Source organism: Heteronotia binoei, chromosome 2 (assembly GCF_032191835.1).
Source record: "Heteronotia binoei isolate CCM8104 ecotype False Entrance Well chromosome 2, APGP_CSIRO_Hbin_v1, whole genome shotgun sequence".
NCBI classification, from domain to species: Eukaryota; Metazoa; Chordata; class Lepidosauria; order Squamata; family Gekkonidae; genus Heteronotia; species Heteronotia binoei.
The window spans coordinates 22565099-22585225 of NC_083224.1; the positions used below are offsets into that span (position 1 = coordinate 22565099).

The following is a 20127-nucleotide window of genomic DNA, read 5'->3' on the forward strand; positions in this document are numbered from 1 at the left end:
TGCGTGTTTTTTTGGGGGGGGGGCATTTTATTTATTTGCATTAATTATATAACAAACTTTAAGTCCAGTGACATCTTTAAGACAAAACCGTATTAAAGGAATAAACTTTTCTGTGCAAGCAAACTTCTTCAGAAGTCCAGGTTTTTGCATTGTGTAAGAAAGGAAATATCAGTGTGTACCTGTGCAAATCTCTTTGTAAGACTGATGGAGTCCCATTCCATGTGGCTTAATGTGGTGCCTTTCATGAAGATAGAAACAGGTGGGTAGTAATGCTTACAGGTGAAAGCTTATTCCTTTAATAACACTTTTTTGGTCTTAAAGGTGCCACTGGACTCAAATGTTGCTCTGCCGCTTCAGACAACACAGCTATCTACCTGAATCTACATCAATTGTAGACCGCCATCCAATGGTTAAGCCCTTACCAATGCCTTTGTCCTGGACTCCGGTTTACCTTCAAATGAACCAATTAGAGAGACTGATCCCCAGAAACTGGAAGCCAAGCTCCACAACATATTTTTAAAAAGCAAATATTAGTGGATTTGTTGCTTCAAGGATCAAAGAAGCATATCTTTAAAAACTTGATATGTAATATAGTACAGGGACATTAATCCTGATCCACAAACTACAAAGATGCTCTTTCTGAGCCACTGAGGTAATCCTTAGGTGTCTCATCACCAGGATCAGTGATGTAACTCCGTTCTCTTTTTCTTCCTGCCTTTCTGATATCTTCCCCTCTCCCTCTTCACAGCTTAGTGAATAAGAGTCTTCCCAGAGTCAGAGGCAACCCAAGAGAAAGGGAAAGAAGATGGAAGAGAAGGATCCAGAATGCCTTGGAACTGGCAAGGCATCAAGAAAAGGTCCCCAGTGGAAGAATTGCAGGATAAATTTAATTGGTACCAATTGCAACAAATTAAAAGCTTGGTGGAGCATGATATTAGAAATACAGGAATAAGACAAGATCAGACAGAAATGGAAAAAATGCTGTTAGGCGAGAATGAAAAATTGAGTTTTAGGATTTATAAGTTACTATTGAAATGGTCCACAGAAGATGAAGTAGTGAAACCTCAAATGATAAAATGGGCAATAAATATGAATAAAGAAATACAAATGGAGACATGGGAACACCTATGGAAGAATTCTATGAAAATATCAACGTGTTATAATATAAAAGAGAACTGTTTGAAAATGCTGTATAGGTGGTATATGACACCTAAGAAATTAGCAAGAATGAATAATCAAATATCAGACAGGTGTTGGAAGTGTAAAAAGCATGAAGGTTCTTTCTACCATATGTGGTGGACTTGTGAGAAAGCGAAACAGTTTTGGCAAATGATTCAACAAGAGACTTTGAAAATCTTGGGTTATAATATCAAGAGAGCACCAGATATCTTTCTGGTGGGATTACAAATGGAAAGTTTTCCAAAGTGAGATACGACATTGGTGTGGTATTTGCTTTCAGCTGCAAGGACATATGCACAAATGTGGAAGCAAAATAAAATACCAGAGAAATGGGACTGGATCTTAAAAGTACTACACTGGAGTGAAATGGACAAAATCACTAGAATCTTGAAAGACTGTAATTCTGAAAAATTTAAAAATGATTGGAAGAAATTTCAAAAATATGTTGAAAAACAATGGAAAGTCAAGAGATTTAGTGATTTTTGACAATATTACCTGAATTTTTTAATGGGAAGATAAAGCTGTAAACATGGATTTCTGATTTAATATGTAATTTAGTAGAGGGTTAGTTTATGAGACAAATAGAGGGTTAATTATAATAATAATTATTACATAGGCTTGGTTCATTTTGTGTCAAGGTAACTGGAATTTTAAGTGAAGATTCTATAATTGTGAATTTTACCTTTATTTTCTTTTTTAATTATTTTAAGCACCGGCGGAGGTCAGGAAATAGAGGAGGTGGGGGGAGGAGGACATTTTGTAGTGTATTGGTTAATATCTTTAAGTATATGTTTGATGAATATTTTTCAATATATTGCAAAAAAAAATTGGTTTTTTTAAAAAAAAAAGGAAAGGTCCCCATCCCATTCAAGCAGGGAGTGGTGTTGAATTCTGGGGAAAGCTGTGCCAGAGATTGTGGTTAAGGACGCTGTAACCACAGTTGTATGCAGCCGATGAGGATGACTCATCCTGCCCCAGTGAGAGCTCAGAGACCAGTTCCCAGGCAGTGGCCCTGGTTGAAGGTTTCCTCTTGAGGCAGGCAGAGGAGAAGAGGCAGGCACAGCAGGTGAGGGGCTTTCAGTCACTCCAAGCAATGAGATTTTTATATCATATGAAAATGTTGTCTTAAATGTCCAGATTCTGTAATCTCTATATTATTCATTATGAATAAGTTGCATTATTAAGAGAAAACACAGGCACTTATGGTAGTTTGAATAACTTTATTTTGATGCCATTCCAGCAGTTGGCTTTCAAAAGTCTGAGGAAGAGAGGCTCTGAATGGCAGTGCTGTTACAGATACTGAGTTCTCCCTCTTCCACCTTCACAAAATACCCCCGTTGAGAATGTCAGGTCTCTGCCTAATGTGATCTCTGATGAGGGAATTGGCTTTTTCTTTCAGCCTCTGTTTTCCTTTGAGGAGGTGGCCATGTATTTCACCATGGTGGAGTGGGGCCTGCTGGATCCAAGCCAGAAATCTCTCTACAGGGAAGTCATGCAGGAGAACTATGGGAGTGTGGCTTGCAGGAAGTCAACAGTACTTTAATTGTGTAGATTTTTCAATGAAGTAAAAAAACCATCTCAGTTTCACACTAGTCTGTTCCAGCAGGAATTGGGGATTCTTTTAGTGATGTCAGATATCCCTGTTGGTAAGACCAACTCAAGCAATGAACTCTGAAGGTGGGCAGGAGACTAGACAGAGATATTCCTTTCCTTCCACCAGGACTGACCTCATTCTTTTCCACTGAAGGTAGCACAGCCAGGCATGCGCCTTTGTTGAAATTCCATAGTTTGATCATCTCATTTTTTGGGCCAGTGATCAACCTCCTCTCTGGTGCATCGAAGGTCATTGCTGTGATCTTCACCAACTTGCCTTGTGAACAATGTTCCCTCTAAGCTGCAGTCTTATGAGCAAAAATTCTACTTTGTGAGCCTATAGCATTAAAGTTGTGAGCTACTAGCATTAAAGTTGTGAGCTATTGCATAAATTAGTGTGCTCTAGGGTCATCCTTCCTGAGCTAAAACAAAAATGTGTGAGCTGGAGGCTAAAAATCTGTGAGCTAGCTCACGCTAACTCAGCTTAGAGGGGACAGTGCTTGTGAAGTGGGGGACTCTATGATTTTCTGCCCAGTGATGAAATCCCAAACAGTGGCCAGGCCACTGTAGGAGCCATTCACTACCTGCAGGCACCACTGGTGGGGGGGATTAACTCAAACAAGATTTGGTCCTGACCTCTTTGGAGGATGGAACTTTAACCACAGCGCTTGTTTGCAGTGAAAGCTTTGCTGTCTGGCACCTTGGGTTATCCAGAACACTCCATTAATAAACACTGCCCAGAACACAAACTCTTCCTTCTCAGCCACTCTTATCCCTATGTCTTTGGGTATACATGTGCCCCACTTAGAAATGTGGAGGTGTGGGTGGAAATTTTTTTGAGGGAGTGGTTCTGTCTTTTCCTTCCTGATGACTATTTTTGGAACATTTGGGGCAACATTGAAAATAAAACCTCTGAAATATTTATTTTATAATGAGTAAAATGCTTCTTGAGAGAAGGATGTGTAAACCACTTGGGGTCCCTATTGGGGAGAATGGTGACATATAAAAAGTAGTAAATTAAATTAATTAAAATGTCTGAGGATTTTTTTTTTAAATTTTTCCAGTGTACTGAAGAACAAACTCTTATACTGAAGAACAAGCTCTTATATCTACTGCAGACATATAAAGCGTTTTCAATATTTTCTGTTTGGATTATGGCAACATGCTAAAATTAATACATTATTAGAGAGTTCAGAGGTTTTGATGTTGTAAAGTTTAGTTTAACAGCCAAACATGCTGGTAGTCCTCCATGTTATGACTCTGTGAGAGACACTGTGCCCAAATATTTTCAAGGTGAGCGGCCATGTTGGTCTGTGGTGGAAGAGCAAGACTGAAATCCAGGACCAACCTAAAGACCACCTTTAAGCTGATTCCCTGGACATTTTGTTGGTCTTGAAGGTGCCACTGGACTAGAATCTTGCTCTGTCCAAATAGTATACTTTCTTCCGCTTACTAGGTAATGTGTTGCCTGCCTTCAGTTTTTACTTTTTCCTACCCTTCAGATGGCAAAGATTAAAGGTTCCGCAGTTGGCAATACTTTCTCATGCTTGCAATTTTATAGAAAACAAAAATATTTATACCTTTAAATTCCATAAATATGCCAAATAGTACAATGTTATATAGTGACATGGTTTAAAATGATATATTTATGTCATTCAGTCAGTAAAAGATGTTTGTTAGATAGTAAATTAAGTTTTTAAAAAAATAATAAAGTACTACTATTTATAGTCCACCTTTCCCTCTGAGACTCAAGGTGGATTATATGCTGTAAATCAATGCAGCCAATAGGATGAGATCTCTAATAAATGATGTAACAAGACTAAGGTAAAAGAAATCTCAAACAAGTCATGTGTATTAAACCTGACACGTAAACAATATAGAAAATGATGTTTTGTAAGTAGAAATACAGTGCAGCGAGAGCAAGATAATACATGCATCAGCAAATTATATATAGATAAATAGAGAACCCATTTGGTGTTTTGGTTAAGTGTGTGGACTCTTATCTGGGAGAACCAGGTTTGAGTCCACATTTCTCTACCTGCACCTGCTGATGTGACCTTGGTTCAGCCACAATTTCTCATAGAGCTATTCCATTTAAGAGCAGTGGTGGGAGAGCTCTCTCAGTTCCACCTACCTCACTGGGTGTCTGTTGTGGGGAGGGGAAGGGAGAGGAAATTATAAACCACTCTTGAGACTCCTTCAGGTAGCGAAGGTCAGGATATAAATGCAATGACCTTCTCCTCCTCTGCTGACCAGTTCCCTTTATTAAAGTGTTTTCCTGAACTCAACCTTTATAATATAGCTCTGTCACCTGTATAAAAATGCTGTCCTGAGAAACTCAGTTGGGGTGGAAGCCTTTCTGACCTCCTCAGAGGTCATTCCACATGGTAGGGCCACAACAAAGGAGCAATTACAAAACTGAGAAACCAGTAGAACACTTCAGCCTTCCAGGACAATCAGTGGGTGACCTCAAAAGTAGCTGCTTTACTGTAAAGGAACTTCAAGAACAGAATGGAAAGGGAAACTGCAGAATTACAAGTTATTATGAAATTTGGAACAAACACCTCCCTGGGATTGAACAGGGATATTGGTTTCTTATCACATTACATATGTTAAACCCATTCTCACCAAGTAGAGCTATACATCCATTGTATACCACTCTATTCCTCTTTTAGAAGAGTGTATCAGAATAATGTCTTTTTTTACTGACATACTGGAATAAGGGATATTGGCTATCTCATTACATACGCTAAACCCATCTCCCACTGCATTCTAATATATTCTTTTTTGTATTGGCAAACTGGGATGATGTTTATAATACTATGCTACATGTTAAATTAGGTGGACAGAAAAACCTCTAAGAAAAATATGTTCTTAGTTTAACCCCTGCTTGAGGAGAAATAAAGCACTTAGCAGTCTATATATATCCCCTTGTGATGATGGACATCATTCTCCAACTCTGACATGTTTTTGCCTTTGTTGTTTTCCCACACAACTGATGCTATCTAGACCAGCCTTATGATTTTTTTCCAATTTGGTCATTTCACTATTCTGCCAATGGAGTCTAACTTTGTACTATTTTTGCATGCTTGACCACTGCCCACCGCTATACATAGCACTGTACCGCATTTCATCATCTGATAAAGTGTGCATGCACACAAAAGCTTACATTCTGAATAAAACTTTGTTGGTCTTAGAGGTGCTAATGGAATGCAACTTTATTCTAAGTGGGGACTTGATGGAGCTTTATCAAATTATGCATGAGGTGGAAAGAGTGGCAAAGAAAACTTTTTCTCCCTCTCCCAAATTACTAGAACTCGAGGGCATCCAACTGCAAATAGTTCAACTGGACCTCCTTCCAGGGTCAGGATGCTGGACAAGATAACCCCACCTTGGCCTGACCCAGGAGGGCCGATTCTCTGGTGGAACAATGAATTGCATGGATTCCCCAGTGCAGGTCTAGCCCCCTCCTCCCATGGAGTTTCCCAGCCGTTACTCGGTGGAGGAGGAAGGATCGAATCCAGGCGAGGGGGCGACTGGGGGGAGCCACTTTTCCTGAGACTGGGGGCTGATCCAGCCTGCACCCCCGTGTGGAGTGACTCCCGAGCAGCCCCATTGAGCTGCATTGTAGGGCGCCGCTGACCGCAGCCGGGATTAATGAAGTCTAGTCCCGCGGGGGTGGGGGGGGGGAGAGGCAGGGAGCTTTTTCGGGGTACTGAAGCCGTGAAAGGGTTAAAAGAGCCGAGTTGTTTTCTAGAGAGGCCGACAAAGGGAGGGGGCGGAGAGAAGGAGGGGGGCTCGAGACACGGGAGAGGTGGGAAGGACCGCTCCCCGTCAGTCTTTTCGATCTCCGCAGAAAGAAATCCGGCTCTCGCCACGTGTTCGGGGGGCTTTTAAATCCTTTCCAAAGGTGAGGTTCTTCTCTGTCAGGATTTCCCTTTTTCAGACTGGGTGGTCCCGCCTGGGGTGGGGTGGGGGGGACCGGGGTCTGCAGGGCTTGCAAGGCGGCTCTTTCCCGGGCGGCCTCCGGGGGATCGGGACCCGCCAGGCAGCGGGGAGGTAAGGATGGAGGGGAGGGAGGGGGAGCAGGATATAAATGGGACTGAATAAATACCTTCCATGGTGTCCCTTGCAGGGGCTTCCCCCTCTTATCTAATTCAAATGCTCCACCTCCTGCTTTCCTTCCAGTAATTTCCTGTAGTTTCCCCCTGCTCTGTCCCTCTGTGTTATCAGCAAGAAGCTCCTTCTCTGCGGGGCCCCTGTTATCTTGGATTCACACCCTTAGCCTGTCTGGTTTTAACAGTTTAGCAGAAGCTCCTCTGAGGGGCCTCTTAACAGTCACTCTAAATGTTGCATCAGACATTCTCTTTTGAAGGCACAACCATATTTTCCATCATTATTATTATTGAGGTATTCATTAATTATTCAGGGGTCCCTCTTCAGTATTTTATTTATTTGCATTAATTATAGAACAAACTTTTAAGTCTAGTGACATCCTTAAGACAAAACCATATTCAGGATGTAAGCTTTTGTGTGCAAGTACACTTCTTCAGAATAGCCCAGGTTTTTGCATTGTGTAAAAACGTAAATATCAGTCTGTACCTCCGTAAATTTCTTCGTAAGACTGATGGAGTCCCATTCCATGCGGCTTGATGTGGTGCCTTCCATGAAGATACATTCAGGTGGGTAGTCATGCTTGCACATGAAAGCATATTCCTTGAATAAAACTTTTCTGGTCTTTAAGATGCCACTGGACTCAACTGGTCTGCCGCTTCAGACCAACAGGACTGTCCACCTGAATCTACATCAATTGTAGTCTGCCATCTAATGGTTAAGCCCTTACCACACCTTTGTCCTGGGCTCCCGTTTACCTTCAGATGTACCCACTAGAGAGACTGATCCCCAGAAACTGGAAGCCAACTCCTCAACATATTTTTTTAAAAGCAAATATTGTTGTATTTGTTGCTTCAAACTTGCATATCTTTTAAAACATTATCTGTGATATAGCACAGGGACATTAATCCTGATCCACAAACTACAACAAGGATGCTCTTTCTGATCCACAGGGGTAATCCTTAGGTGTTTCTTCACCAGGATCTATGATGTAACTTTGTTATCTTTTTCTTCTTGCCTTTCTGATATCTTTCCCTCTCCCTCTTCACAGCTTAGTGAATAAGAGTGTCTCTCCAGAGTCAGAGGCAACCCAAGCTAAAGGGAAAGGAGATGAAAGAGAAGGATCCCGAGTGCCCTGGAACTGGCAAGGCATCAAGGAAAGGTCCCCATCCCATCCAAGCAGGGAGTGGTGCTGAAGTTTTGGAAGGAGCTGTACCAGAGATCTTCATTGAGGACACTGTGACCACAAATGTAAGCAGCCGATGTTTCCGGCAGTTCTGTTACCACGAGGCAGATGGGCCCCGAGAGGTTTGCAGACAACTCTATGGACTTTGTAAGGAATGGCTGGAGCCAGAGAAGCGCACCAAAAAGGAGATAGTGGACCTGGTGATCCTGGAGCAGTTCCTGGCCATCCTGCCCCAGGAAGTGCAGGGCTGGGTGAGAGGATGCGGGCCAGAGACCAGTTCCCAGGCAGTGGCCCTGGCCGAAGGTTTCCTCCTGAGTCAGGCAGAGGAAAAGAGACAGGCACAGCAGGTGAGGTGCTTTCTTGCAGACTGAGGGCTGTGGCTTCCTTGGCTGAGTCTTCTTCTTTTCCTGCTGCCTTTCACTTTTCTTAGTATTTTTGTCTTTTCCTATGACTGCAGTCTTCTCATAATGTCACCAAAATACAATAGCCTCAATTGGGTCATTTTAGCTTCCACGGAGATTTGCAGATTGATTTGATCTAAAACTCACATATTTGTCTTTTTGGTGGCCCATAGTATCTGTAAAAACACTCTCTGCCAACACCACCAAGAATTAACTTACTTCCTGGCCACTTTCTTCCTTGTCCCGACCACTAGTCATTACTTTTGTCTTCCAGATGGTCAACTGTAATCTTCCTTTGGCATCTTCTGCTCTAACCTTCATTCATAATTTTCAATGTAATGTAATTTAATTTTTAGATTTCTATCCTGTCCTTTCCCACAAATGGGCTCAGGGTGCCTTACAACAGAATCCAATTCAATTATAAATAAATATAAAACTTCATTAAAACATACAGCTTAAATGTCTGAGGATAATAATGATTTCAAGTCTTCACTGCTTTCTGCCAGTTATGTCGTGTCATCTGCATATCTCAGATTGGTAACGTTCCTTCCTACCATTTTCACTCCACTTTCATCTAATTGTAATTCAGCTTTCCTTATGATATGTTCTGCACATAGATTGAAGAGACAGGGAGATAAAATACATCCTACTCTGGCACCCTTGCCAACTGGAAACCATTCTGTTTCTCTGTATTCTGTCCTCTGTATCGTGGCCTCTTGCCCTGACTGCATGCAGGTTGTGCATCAATACAATCAGATATTGTTTCACACCCATTTCTTTTCAAACAAACCATACCTTTTCTTGATCCTAGCAGTCAAAAGTGTGGATGTAAGCTATGAATCGCAAGCTGGTTATCTCCTGAAATTCTCTCCTTCGATCCATTAACCAACATGAATTTGCAGTATGATTTCAACTGCCTCTTCCTTTTGTGAATTCATATGGAAGATCTGGCATTTCTCTTTCATTATATGACCATAGGCCTGGTTGTAAAATGATGGGTATCACTTGACTTGCATGAGGAATTAATGCAGTGGTCTGATAGTCGCTACAGTCTTTGATGTCTCCATTTTTGTAATTGGAATGTAAAGTGAGCATTTCCAGTCTGTGGGCCATTGTTTTGTTTCCATCTTTGTTAGCAGATTCTTGTTGAGATTCTGATGGACTCCTTTTCTGTGAGTTGGAATACCTCCCCTGATATCCCATCTACTCCTGGTGATTTCTTTCTCCCAATTGTTCTCAGTGCAGCTTTGTTATGTAAAACTTTTCCTTCTTTCATTCCTCTCTTTTCTTAGATATCTCTACTTCTAGATAGTTCAGTAAGTTGGTTCTTGCCCCGTGGTTATAGCAGCTCAGATGGTGAAGTCAGTAATGAGGAGTCTGGGAGTGGGTCAGGATCCATCTTTCCCCCCACCCCATTCCTTCTATTACTCCTCTCCCTTGCTGTTGTTTCAGATGTGGGGAGAATCCATGAAGGTGGAAGCGAAGTTCTCTATGGCAGAAGGAGCTCCATCAGAGGAAGGTCAGAGGGCGCAGGCCCAAGAGCATGGCCAAGATGCCCTGTCAAGTGGTAAGGGGGCCTCCTGCCCAGAGGGGATTGGGACACGTAGTGAAGTTGTTGAGCAGAAGCTTCAGGACTGGAGAAAAGGGAAATACTTCTACATAGAATGGAGTTCTGGGGGGAAAGTGCCCTAGGATGTTGCAATGTCCACTCCCATTTTAAGGGGAAGTATACAGATCCATGGAGAGCAATTCCATTCTTATTTACATTAATGGAGATGTGCATATCTCACTTTCCTTCCATTAGAAGGACTCAAGGTGTCTCAAAAAAGAAAATGACTAATGTGGGTGTCATTTTCATGTCTTGTTCGGCCCAAAACCTGGATGCGAAGTCAGAGCATCAGTTCTCTCTCGGCTTGGCTTCGCGAACGAAGATTTAAGAAGGGTGCAGTAGTCCACGTCTGCTGCAGGCTCGCTGGTGGCTGACAAGACCAATGCGGGACAGGCAGATCCGGCCACAGTGGCTGCAGGGAAAAGTCTGATTTGGGGTTGGTGCTGTAGCACAGAGCATCAGTAGACACTCTGGAAACACATCGGCAGTTCCCCCAGTGTTAGCTGATGTGCTAAAATCACATGGGTTTGGGAATGGATGTGATGCTGAGGTGTTGTACCATGTGATTTCCAGTCGCCTCTTTCTCTCCTACCATTCCAGACTCCAGGATGGGTAAGAAGGCCCAGCAGGTGGGAGAATGTCATGCCCACGCTTTCGGTCTGATCTTGCAACCATTGGAGCTCCAAGGTTCACAGGGCACATATCAAATCTCACCCAAGTGTGAAATGTGTTGACAGCGTTTATAACCCCCTGAGGCTCATGGGTACCTGGTGCTTCTCTTCTGCCTCTCCTGCAGTTTAGTAAAATTATTACAAATTTTCTTGAGTGTAAAGAAGACAACGTTTCACAACACCTGGGAATGGGTATGCATATGCAGGATTTAGAAAAGCAAAGAAAATTGGAATTTGAGTTTAAAATTTTTCCTTCCAATTTTGTCTCCCTTGTAGGCAATGAAGAGATGTTGTCGAATTATTTCCTTTGCAGAGAAGTGGGAATAGTTGCTCAACCTCTGGTCCAGGTAGGGGGGGATGAATGGGGATAGTCAGTGCCCTTGCTCCTGTTGTCTGAGAAACAGAGGCTGTGAACAGTACTGCCTACATATATGAACTCTACATCCTGGAGCCTCACAAAACACCCCAATCTAGAGTGTAGTCTCTGCCCAGCATAATCTCTGACAAAGGAATCTGCTTTTTCTTTCAGTCTCCATTTTCCTTTGGGGATTTGGCTGTGTATTTCACTTTGGCAGAGTGGGCCTTGCTGGATCTGGGCCAAAAAGCACTCTACAGGGAAGTCATGCTGGAGAACTATGGGAATGTGGCTTTTCTGGGTAAGGATCTTTCATAGGTGCCAAAGGTGCAAATTGCTGCCATTGGGATGATGCAGTATATCTTTGTGAGGCCAGTGCAGTGAATTGGCTGCCACTTGGTGCATTGAGCAGTTGGGGTGGCTGTGAAAGTGATGTTCAGCGTGGCCAGGTAGAGCGATACAAGCCACCCCACTGATCCAGGGCAGCTGAGGCTAGTTTTGTGGCCATCACCCACGCCAGAGAAGTTTTCTTGTTCTGAGGTTAAGGCAGGGCTGAGAGGCTCTCTGAAAGACTCTGGGAAAAGCCAGATCCTAATTCCTCAGTTCTCAGCCTTTACAACATCCCCTTCTCCAGATGGGATTATGGCCGTCCATTCTGACTGTAATCTGGAAAGATCCATCCCCTGTAGAGTGGTTAGGATTGTGGGCTTGGATCTTGACCATGGTTCCATCCTTCCAGAACAGCTCAGCTAGATGAAGCCAAAAGCACATCCACCCTTTCCTTCATTCTTCGCATGGATGCCTTCAGGCCTTACTGTTAGGTGGAGATGGGTTTAAGGGCTTTCCTTGGAGCTGTTCTGCCTTGTAAGGGTGACCTGCAGCAGGTAGTCCCACCAGAACACTGCAACTCAAGGGGAACTGGCTTAAGCCAAACCACATGGCATCCTCTGTTGCAGTGAAGAGGATCAGTCCTCACTCCAAGAGGGTGGAATTGTGTGATGTTGAGAAGATTCCCACTGACTCTGTCAGCCCAATAAATACAAAGACAAGTTCTCAGTTGAAACACAGTTGGTTGAGCAACAGCCGGATGGAGAAAGTACTGCAGCAGCCTTCCGTCTCCCCTAGAGACAGGCGACCAACTCTTTCCCAAAGGCTAAGCCCCTTCCACCCCCCTGAGGCAGGAAGGCATCTGCCACAGAAAAACACAGAGGGACAGAAAGCCAGGTATACCTGTCCACTCAGTGCTTCCTGATGCCTGGGTTTCCCTAAAGCTGGCCAGTACCATCTCCCCCATCCCCAGGGAAGAGGGTTGACAACAATGACACCCCTGTTCTGCTCTAAGGGTTTGCCAAACTAGCTTTCCCATGTTTACATTACATCACCCTGGTCATGCTGAATGCTTATTCTGTATCTGCACATTTGGTGTGTGTTCCTTGGCTTGCATCTTCCTTGCGTTTTTTGGGAAAGTGGAACGGGACAGACTCTACTGAGGCCTTATCTGGACTTTTCTGCACTGCATGTTCCTCTGGGATTTGGGAGCTGGCCTTGCAATGGCTTTCCTCTTTCCTTGATGGTCGGGGACAAAGGGTGGCGATTGGGGGAGAGCTGTCCCAGAGGCACTCGCTAGATTGTGGGGTGCCACAGGGGGCAGTGCTCTCTCCAATGTTGTTTAACATCTACATGCGCCCCCCTGCCCAGATTGCCCAGTATGCTGATGACACCCAGCTCTACTAATTGATAGCCGGCCTGACTACGCCCCAAAAAATCTGGATCTGGCGCTGCAAGCCGTGGCAGGTTGGCTCAGGCTGAGTAGGTTGAAGTTGAATCCAACAAAGACAGAGGTCCTTTGCCTGAGTCGGGGCAGTCTGAGAAGGGAAATTCCCCTTCCAGTTTTGACGGTGTGCCATTGAAAGTGGCGTGCAAGGTCAAGAGCTTGGGAGTACTACTGGAGCCTTCCTTGTTAATGGATGCCCAGATAGCAGCCACTGCTAAATCCGCTTTTTTTCACCTTAGGCGGGTGAGGCAGCTGGCTCCCTTCCTAGAGCGTGACGACTTGGCAATAGTGATCCATGCTACGAGATTGGATTACTGTAATGCCTTCTACATGGGGCTGCCCTTGTGCTGAACCCGGAAACTGCAGCAAGTGCAGAATGCAGCGGCCAGACTGTTACTAGGGCTCCCGAAGTGGGAGCACATATGGCCTAAGCTGCGCGAACTGCACTGGCTGCCAATTGTATACCGGATTCGTTACAAAGTGCTGGTTATTACCTTTAAAGCCCTATATGGCCAGGGACCTGCCTACCTTAGAGATCGTCTCTTCGTATATGTGCCCCAGAGAGTACTGAGATCAGGAGCACAAAATCTTTAGACAATCCCCGGGCCGAAGGAGGCCAGATTGAAGACAACAAGAGAAAGGGCCTTTTCGATTGCAGCTCCACACTGGTGGAACCAACTACCAGATGAAGTGCGGGCCCTGCGGAGCCTTGCTCAATTCCGTAGGGCCTGCAAGACCATTCTCTTTCAGCTGGCCTTCTTGTAATGTGGATCCTAGCCTATTATATCCGGTCATCATAAATCGCAAGAGGAGAACATCTAGAATATAGCACCTGGAAACGTTAGAATCTAATTAAATTGATGGTTTTAGTTATTATGTTTTTAATGTAATAGCAAATATCGTTAACCGTATATTTTTGGATATAATGTTTATTATTGTAATCTGTTTTTATGCTATATTTTGTGAGCCGCCCTGAGCGGCGGGGAGGGAGGGATATAAATAAAATATTATTATTATGGGATGGGCTTCCAGAGGCTCTACCTCTGCTATAACAAGTGAATGACTTTGAGACCCTATAAGCCAGTCTTCTGGCCGTCTCTTGCTGCCCATCAGATACACTCCTTTCCAGAGAGACAGGCTTGCTTGATGCTTCCAGGAAAGGCAGAAATCCTTGGGAGGATTCAGAAACTGCTATGCAATAGACAAACCCAGCTAAGGGGTACAGAATGGCTCAGAAATGGCAAGAAAATATAGTTGACTTTGAGAAAAGTGGCCCTACACTGCAGGGTTGGTTTTCTCCTTGGTTATTACTTGCCCCCCTAACAAATGGCACCTCTTTCAAAAACCATGGTGGCCTCCCTCTGAACTGTGGGATTCACTTGGTTAAATCCTGGTTAGATCCCCAGAAAACATGTATTTTGGGAAGGCTGAAAACCAGCTCTTTCTTGCTCTTCACAACTACAAGGAAATGCTCAGTGCAGTTTGATGGCTGCATTTTGTGTTAACTTTTTCTAGTTAATTGTCAGGAGCTGAAAGTCAGCAGAGCTGCACAGCAAGTCAAATGGGAGCAGTGGGGGAATCATTCTTTGCCACTTTCCCCCTTAAAATATATACAGGGAGTTTGGGGAGAGGAAGCACAGACAGAATATAAGAACATCTCTGCAGGAGGGCCTGGTAGGGATAAGGTGTGACCAGCGGTTCAGTTTGCAGGGAAAGAAGACCATATAAAAGAAATGCAGACTCAAGAGTGAGGAATTCCTGACTGGTGCTTCTTGGCTTCTTGCGTGGGTGCTGATGGAAACTCTTTCTTTATTCCAGCAGCAAATGTAGAGGAGACAGCTGGGGAATTCCAGGGGTTTTCTTTGGAAGTAGTTAAGAATGAAGATGCTGAAAAAAACTCTAGAGATGAAGATGGATCACAGAGGCAGGAGGAAAGCCATGCTGGTAAGAGGAGAGATAAGCCTATTCCTTGCCAAAGAGGGGTCCTCCCTGAAACCCCAGGTCATGAAGAAAGGTCAGTCAACAAAAGAAGTAACAGCCTTGCTGCCAATATCCCTTTGAGCTACTTTGAACTGAAAAATAAGCTCAGAGATACAGTGGCCCATAAGAAAAGAGAATTATGCATTAAGAGCTGGGATTTACTTCAAGAGAGAAATTGTATAGTTGCTTGGAGTACAAAAACAGCTTCAATTCTAAAAGAGCCCTCAAAGAAGTCACAGAGGTGGGGAGTCAATATTAATGGCCAGAGTCTCAACCAAGGGTCTCTGATGCAGGAGGCTTAATGCACTTTCAAGGTGTATTTTATTGTACACTTCATTGTACAGGAGGAGGAAAGCATTGAACCATTTGGAGCATGGGTGGAACTTAAGGGGCTGACTGGACCACCTTGTGTGGATTCTAACAGGATCTCTCTCTCTCTCTTTATTCCAGCAGGGGATGATCAGAGGAATAAGGAACTGCATCATCTATTGCCTGATGAGGTCAAGAAAGTAGATGTGAGCAGAAACGTCAGGATTCAAAGCAGGCTGAAGAGGCAGAAAGACAGTCAAAGGGTGAAGAATAGAAATAAATCCATTCATTGCCAGAGAGTAGATTTCCAAGAAGAAATTCACATGTTGGAGGAAACATACAAGTGCTTCGAGTGTGGAATGAATTTCTCAGATCAAACCCAATATACTGTCCATTTGGGAATGCACAGTGGAAAGAAGATCCATCAATGCCTGGAGTGTGAAAAGGCCACAATTACCAGAGCAGAGTTCCTTCGACATCTAAGATCACATACAGGAGAGGAACCTTCTAGCTGCTCAGACTGTGGTAAGAGCTTCTCAGAGAAATCAGACCTTGTTCAACACCAAAGAATTCATTCTACAAGAGAGAAGTGTTTAATCTACTCCAAGAGTGGAGTGATATTCTTGGATGGAAAAGAGGGTAATATGCATTTTTCAAAGCACAGGATAATGAATGCATGTCATTGCTTTCAATGTGGAAAGTACTTCAGATACAAATCACAGTTCCTTGTACACCAAAGGATCCACAGAGCAGGGAAACCTTTTGAATGCTCAGAGTGTGGCAAGACGTTCAGTCAGAGTAGCCAGCTTCAAAGTCATCTCAGAACCCACACAGGGGAGAAGCCTTTTGAATGCTCAGAGTGTGAAAAGAGATTCAGGGATAGTAGCAGTCTTCAAAAACATCTAAGAATCCATACAGGGGAGAAGCCTTTTGAATGTTCAGAGTGTGGCAAGAGATTCAATCAGAGTGGCCAGCTTCAAAGTCATCTCAGAACCCACACAGGGGATAAGCCTTTTGAATGCTCAGAATGTGGGAAGCGATTCAGTCACAGTGGCCAGCTTAAAAGTCATCTCAGAACCCACACAGGGGAGAAGCCTTTTGAATGCTCACAGTGTGAGAAGAGATTCAGGGATAGTAGCAGTCTTCAAAAACATCTAAGAATCCATACTGGGGAAAAGCCTTTTGAATGCACAGAGTGTGGAAAGACATTCAGTCAGAGTGCCAGTCTTCAAAGTCATCTCAGAACCCACACAGGGGAGAAGCCTTTTGAATGCTCAGAATGTGGGAAGAGATTCAGTCGGAGTGGCCATCTTCAAAGTCATCGAAGAACCCACACAGGGGAGAAGCCTTTTGAATGCTCAGAGTGTGGAAAGAGATTCAGTCAGAGTGACTGCCTTCAACAGCATCAAAGAACCCACACAGGGGAGAAGCCTTTTGAATGTTCAGATTGTGGAAAGAGATTCAGTCACAGTGGCCATCTTCAAAGTCATCTCAGAACCCACACAGGGGAGAAGCCTTTTGAATGCTCAAAGTGTGGGAAGAGATTCAGTCACAGTGGCCATCTACAAAACCATTTCAGAGCTCACACAGGGGAGAAGCCTTTTGAATGCTCAGAGTGTAGGAAGAAATTCAGTTACAGTGGGACTCTTCAAAGTCATCTCAGAACCCACACAGGGGAGAAGCATTTTGAATGCTCAGAATGTGGGAAGAGATTCAGTCATAGTAACAGTCTTCAACAGCATCAAAGAACCCACACAGAGGAGAAGCATTTTGAATGCTCAGAATGTGGGAAGAGATTCAGTCACAGTGGCCATCTTCAACAGCATCAAAGAACCCACACAGGGGAGAAGCCTTTTGAATGCTCAGAATGTGGGAAGAGATTTAGTCACAGTGGCCATCTTCAAAGTCATCTGAGAACCCACACAGGGGAGAAGCCTTTTGAATGCTCAGAGTGTGGAAAGAGATTCAGTCAGAGTGGCCATCTTCGAAGTCATCTCAGAATCCACACAGGGGAGAAGCCTTTTGAATGCTCAGAGTGTGGGAAGAGATTCAGTCAGAGAGCCAATCTTCAACTGCATCAAAGAATCCACACAGGGGAGAAGCCGGTTGAGTGCTCAGAGTGTGGGAAGAGATTCAGTCACAGTGGCCATCTTCAAAGCCATCTCAGAATCCATACAGGAGAGAAGCCTTTTGAATGCTCAGAGTGTAGGAGGAGATTCAGTCATAGTAGCAGTCTTCAAAAGCATCAAAGAACCCACACAGAGGAGAAGTTTATTTAATGCTCAGTGTGTAGGAAGAGATTAAGTCACAATGGCAATCTTTAATGGCAATTCAGTCAGCATTCTTATGTTCAGCAACATCTAAGAACAAACACATCAAAAAGCCATGCAACTACTCAGTCTAGGAAGGGATATTGACTTCAGTTGTTACTGGGGTATGACGCGAATTCTATGGACATTTATTGCAGAATAGAGCTGTGGTCCATCTAGTCCAGCATTCCATCTCACACAGTAGCCAAGCAGTTCCTCTGGAGGGCAAACAGGGCACAGAGTCCTTCATAAGAACACCAGAAAATCCCTGCTGAAATCAGACCATGCAATAGGACCAGTATATGAGGTGGTGGGGGGGGGGGGGGGGCTTGGAGAACCACACAATATGCGTGAAAGAATCACTTGTGGCTCCAAACTGCAATTCAAGGCCAAGAAGATTTCTGGGGTTCTCCAGAGTATGAGCTCCAGTTTGGGAAAGTCCGGGTGGTACAGCCTGGGCAAGGTGGGATTCGGGGATGGGAGAGAACTCAGCAAAGCATAATGCCAGAGAGCAGACCTTCCAAAGCAGCCATTTTCTCCAGAGGGAACTGATCACTATTGTCTCCACCTGGAGTCTGTCAATGCCAACCCTACCAGAGGGGTCCCCTATGAAGGAGGGCATCAGGGAGGTGGCAGGGGGAGGACAGGACAATGACTGGATAAAGGGCAGACTTCAACCTGTTTGTAATTGTGAAGGCTTCACTGTTCCAGGCTATTAATCTTGAGAGGAGAATATTCCCAGCCCTTGAAAAAGATATTTATTTTGAACATGGAAACTCTTCTTGGGCAAAGGGACTTCGGCGCTACCTGCATCCATCTCCTGGTCATTTTGGGTCCAGTGTTGTTGGAAAATTCTTGTTTCAGGCTATAGCCTCTGTACACCTATGGATTCCTAGAGAAAGACTTCAATTTGTCTCTGTTTTGGAGTTGCAATTCCTTGTTGTTATAACTTACCTGTGTTGGTTGTTTAGACTTTGTAATGCATAACTATACAGTATTTTTGATGGTTCATTAATATAGAAGTACCGGTAATTAATGGATTTATATGTTATTGGTATTTGTAGTTGTTCAGCTTTGTTCATTCACTGGGGGAGCCCCTGTTTGGCCACACACACCCAAACAACACAATCACTGTACCTAACAGCATCCATTACACCATCTCAGGCTCATTCACTTGCTCATCTTCCAGCATTATATATGCCATTAAATGCCAACGATGCCCTTCAGTTCTCTACATAGGGCAAACAGGACAAACCCTATGCCAAAGGATAAATGAGCATTTTTGGTATTTAATGGCATATATAATGCTGGAAGATGAGCAAGTGAATAAATCAATGTATAAATTGATGGTGCAGCCTCATTTGGAGTACTGTGTATAATTCTTGTCACCACACCTCAAAAAAGGTATTATAGAATTGGAAATGGTGCAGAAAAAGGGCAACTAGAATGATTAAAGGATTGAAACACTTTCCCTATGAAGAAAGATTAAAACACTTGGGGCTTTTTAGCTTGGAGAAATGTTGACTGAGGGGGTGACATGAGAGAAGTTTACAAGATTATGCATGGGATAGAGAAGGTAGAGAAAGAGTACTTTTCTCCCTTTTTCACAGTACTAGAACTCATGGGCACTCAATGAAATTGCTGAGTAGTTGGGTTAGAACGGATAATAGGAATACTTTTTCACCCAAAGGATGATTAACACATGGAATTCACAGAAGGAGGAGGTAGTTACAAGCATAGACAGTTTAAAGTGGGGATTGGATAAATATATGGAGCAGAGGTCTATTAGCCACAGCGTATTGTTGGGACTCTCTGTCATAGGCAGTGATGCTCTGTATTCTTGGTACTTGGAAGGGAACAACAGTGGGAGAGCTAGTGTCCTGGTCCCACTGATGGACCTCCTGATGGTGCCTGGTTTTTGGCCACTGTGTGACAGAGTGTTGGACTGGACAGGCCATTGGCCTGATCCAACATGGCTTCTCTTATGTAACCTTCCAGGACATTCAATGGGTGACCTCAAAGTAGCTGTTTTACTGCAAAGGAAGTTGAAAAACAGAATGGAAAGGGAAATTGCAGAATTACAAGTTATTATGAAACTTGGAACAAACAATTCCTGGGGCAAAACAGGGATCTTAATTTATTATCTTATTATATAGGCTACCCATTCTCACCCAGAAGAGCTGTACATCTACTGTATCCCAGCTTATTTCTCAATAGTGTATGGAAATAATGTATTTTTTGTATTGGCATACTGGAATAAGGGATATTGGTTGCTTATCTCATTACATATTCTATTCTCTCCTTTTTGTATTGGCAGACTGGAATGATGTTTATAATATTATGCTATATGTTAAAAAGTAAATTAGGTGGACAGAAACACCCCTAAGAAAAAGATGTTATCAGTTTAACCCCTGCTTGAGGAGAAATAAAGCAGTTAACGGACTCAACCTTTATTACCTTGTGATGATGGACGGTTGCCATCATTCTCCAACTCTGACATGTTTTTTGCCTTTGTTATTTCCCCACACAACTGATGCTAGCCAGACCAAACTTATGATTCTTTCAATTTGTCAGTTTCACTATTTTGCCATTGGATTCTAACTGTGTACTATTTTTGCATGCTTAACCACCACCCACTAGCTATATGT

At 43.6% G+C, this 20127-nt stretch overlaps 2 protein-coding genes across 2 annotated transcripts in view; both read left to right on the forward strand.

Annotated features, from left to right (window-relative positions):
• LOC132566024 (zinc finger protein 135-like) overlaps positions 1–15336 on the forward strand; it is a 30486-nt gene extending 15150 nt beyond the window's left edge. The window contains exon 2 of the transcript XR_009555040.1: positions 15312–15336. The gene's annotated coding sequence lies outside the window, so the exon portion shown is untranslated. The remainder of the gene's footprint in view (positions 1–15311) is intronic.
• Positions 15337–15797: 461 nt separating this feature from the next.
• Positions 15798–17449, forward strand: LOC132567262 (gastrula zinc finger protein XlCGF57.1-like). Its single transcript, XM_060232950.1, has 2 exons — positions 15798–15809; positions 16010–17449. The coding sequence occupies exons 1-2, from the start codon at positions 15798–15800 to the stop codon at positions 17447–17449; spliced, it is 1452 nt and encodes a 483-aa protein (XP_060088933.1).
• Positions 17450–20127: the final 2678 nt, after the last annotated feature.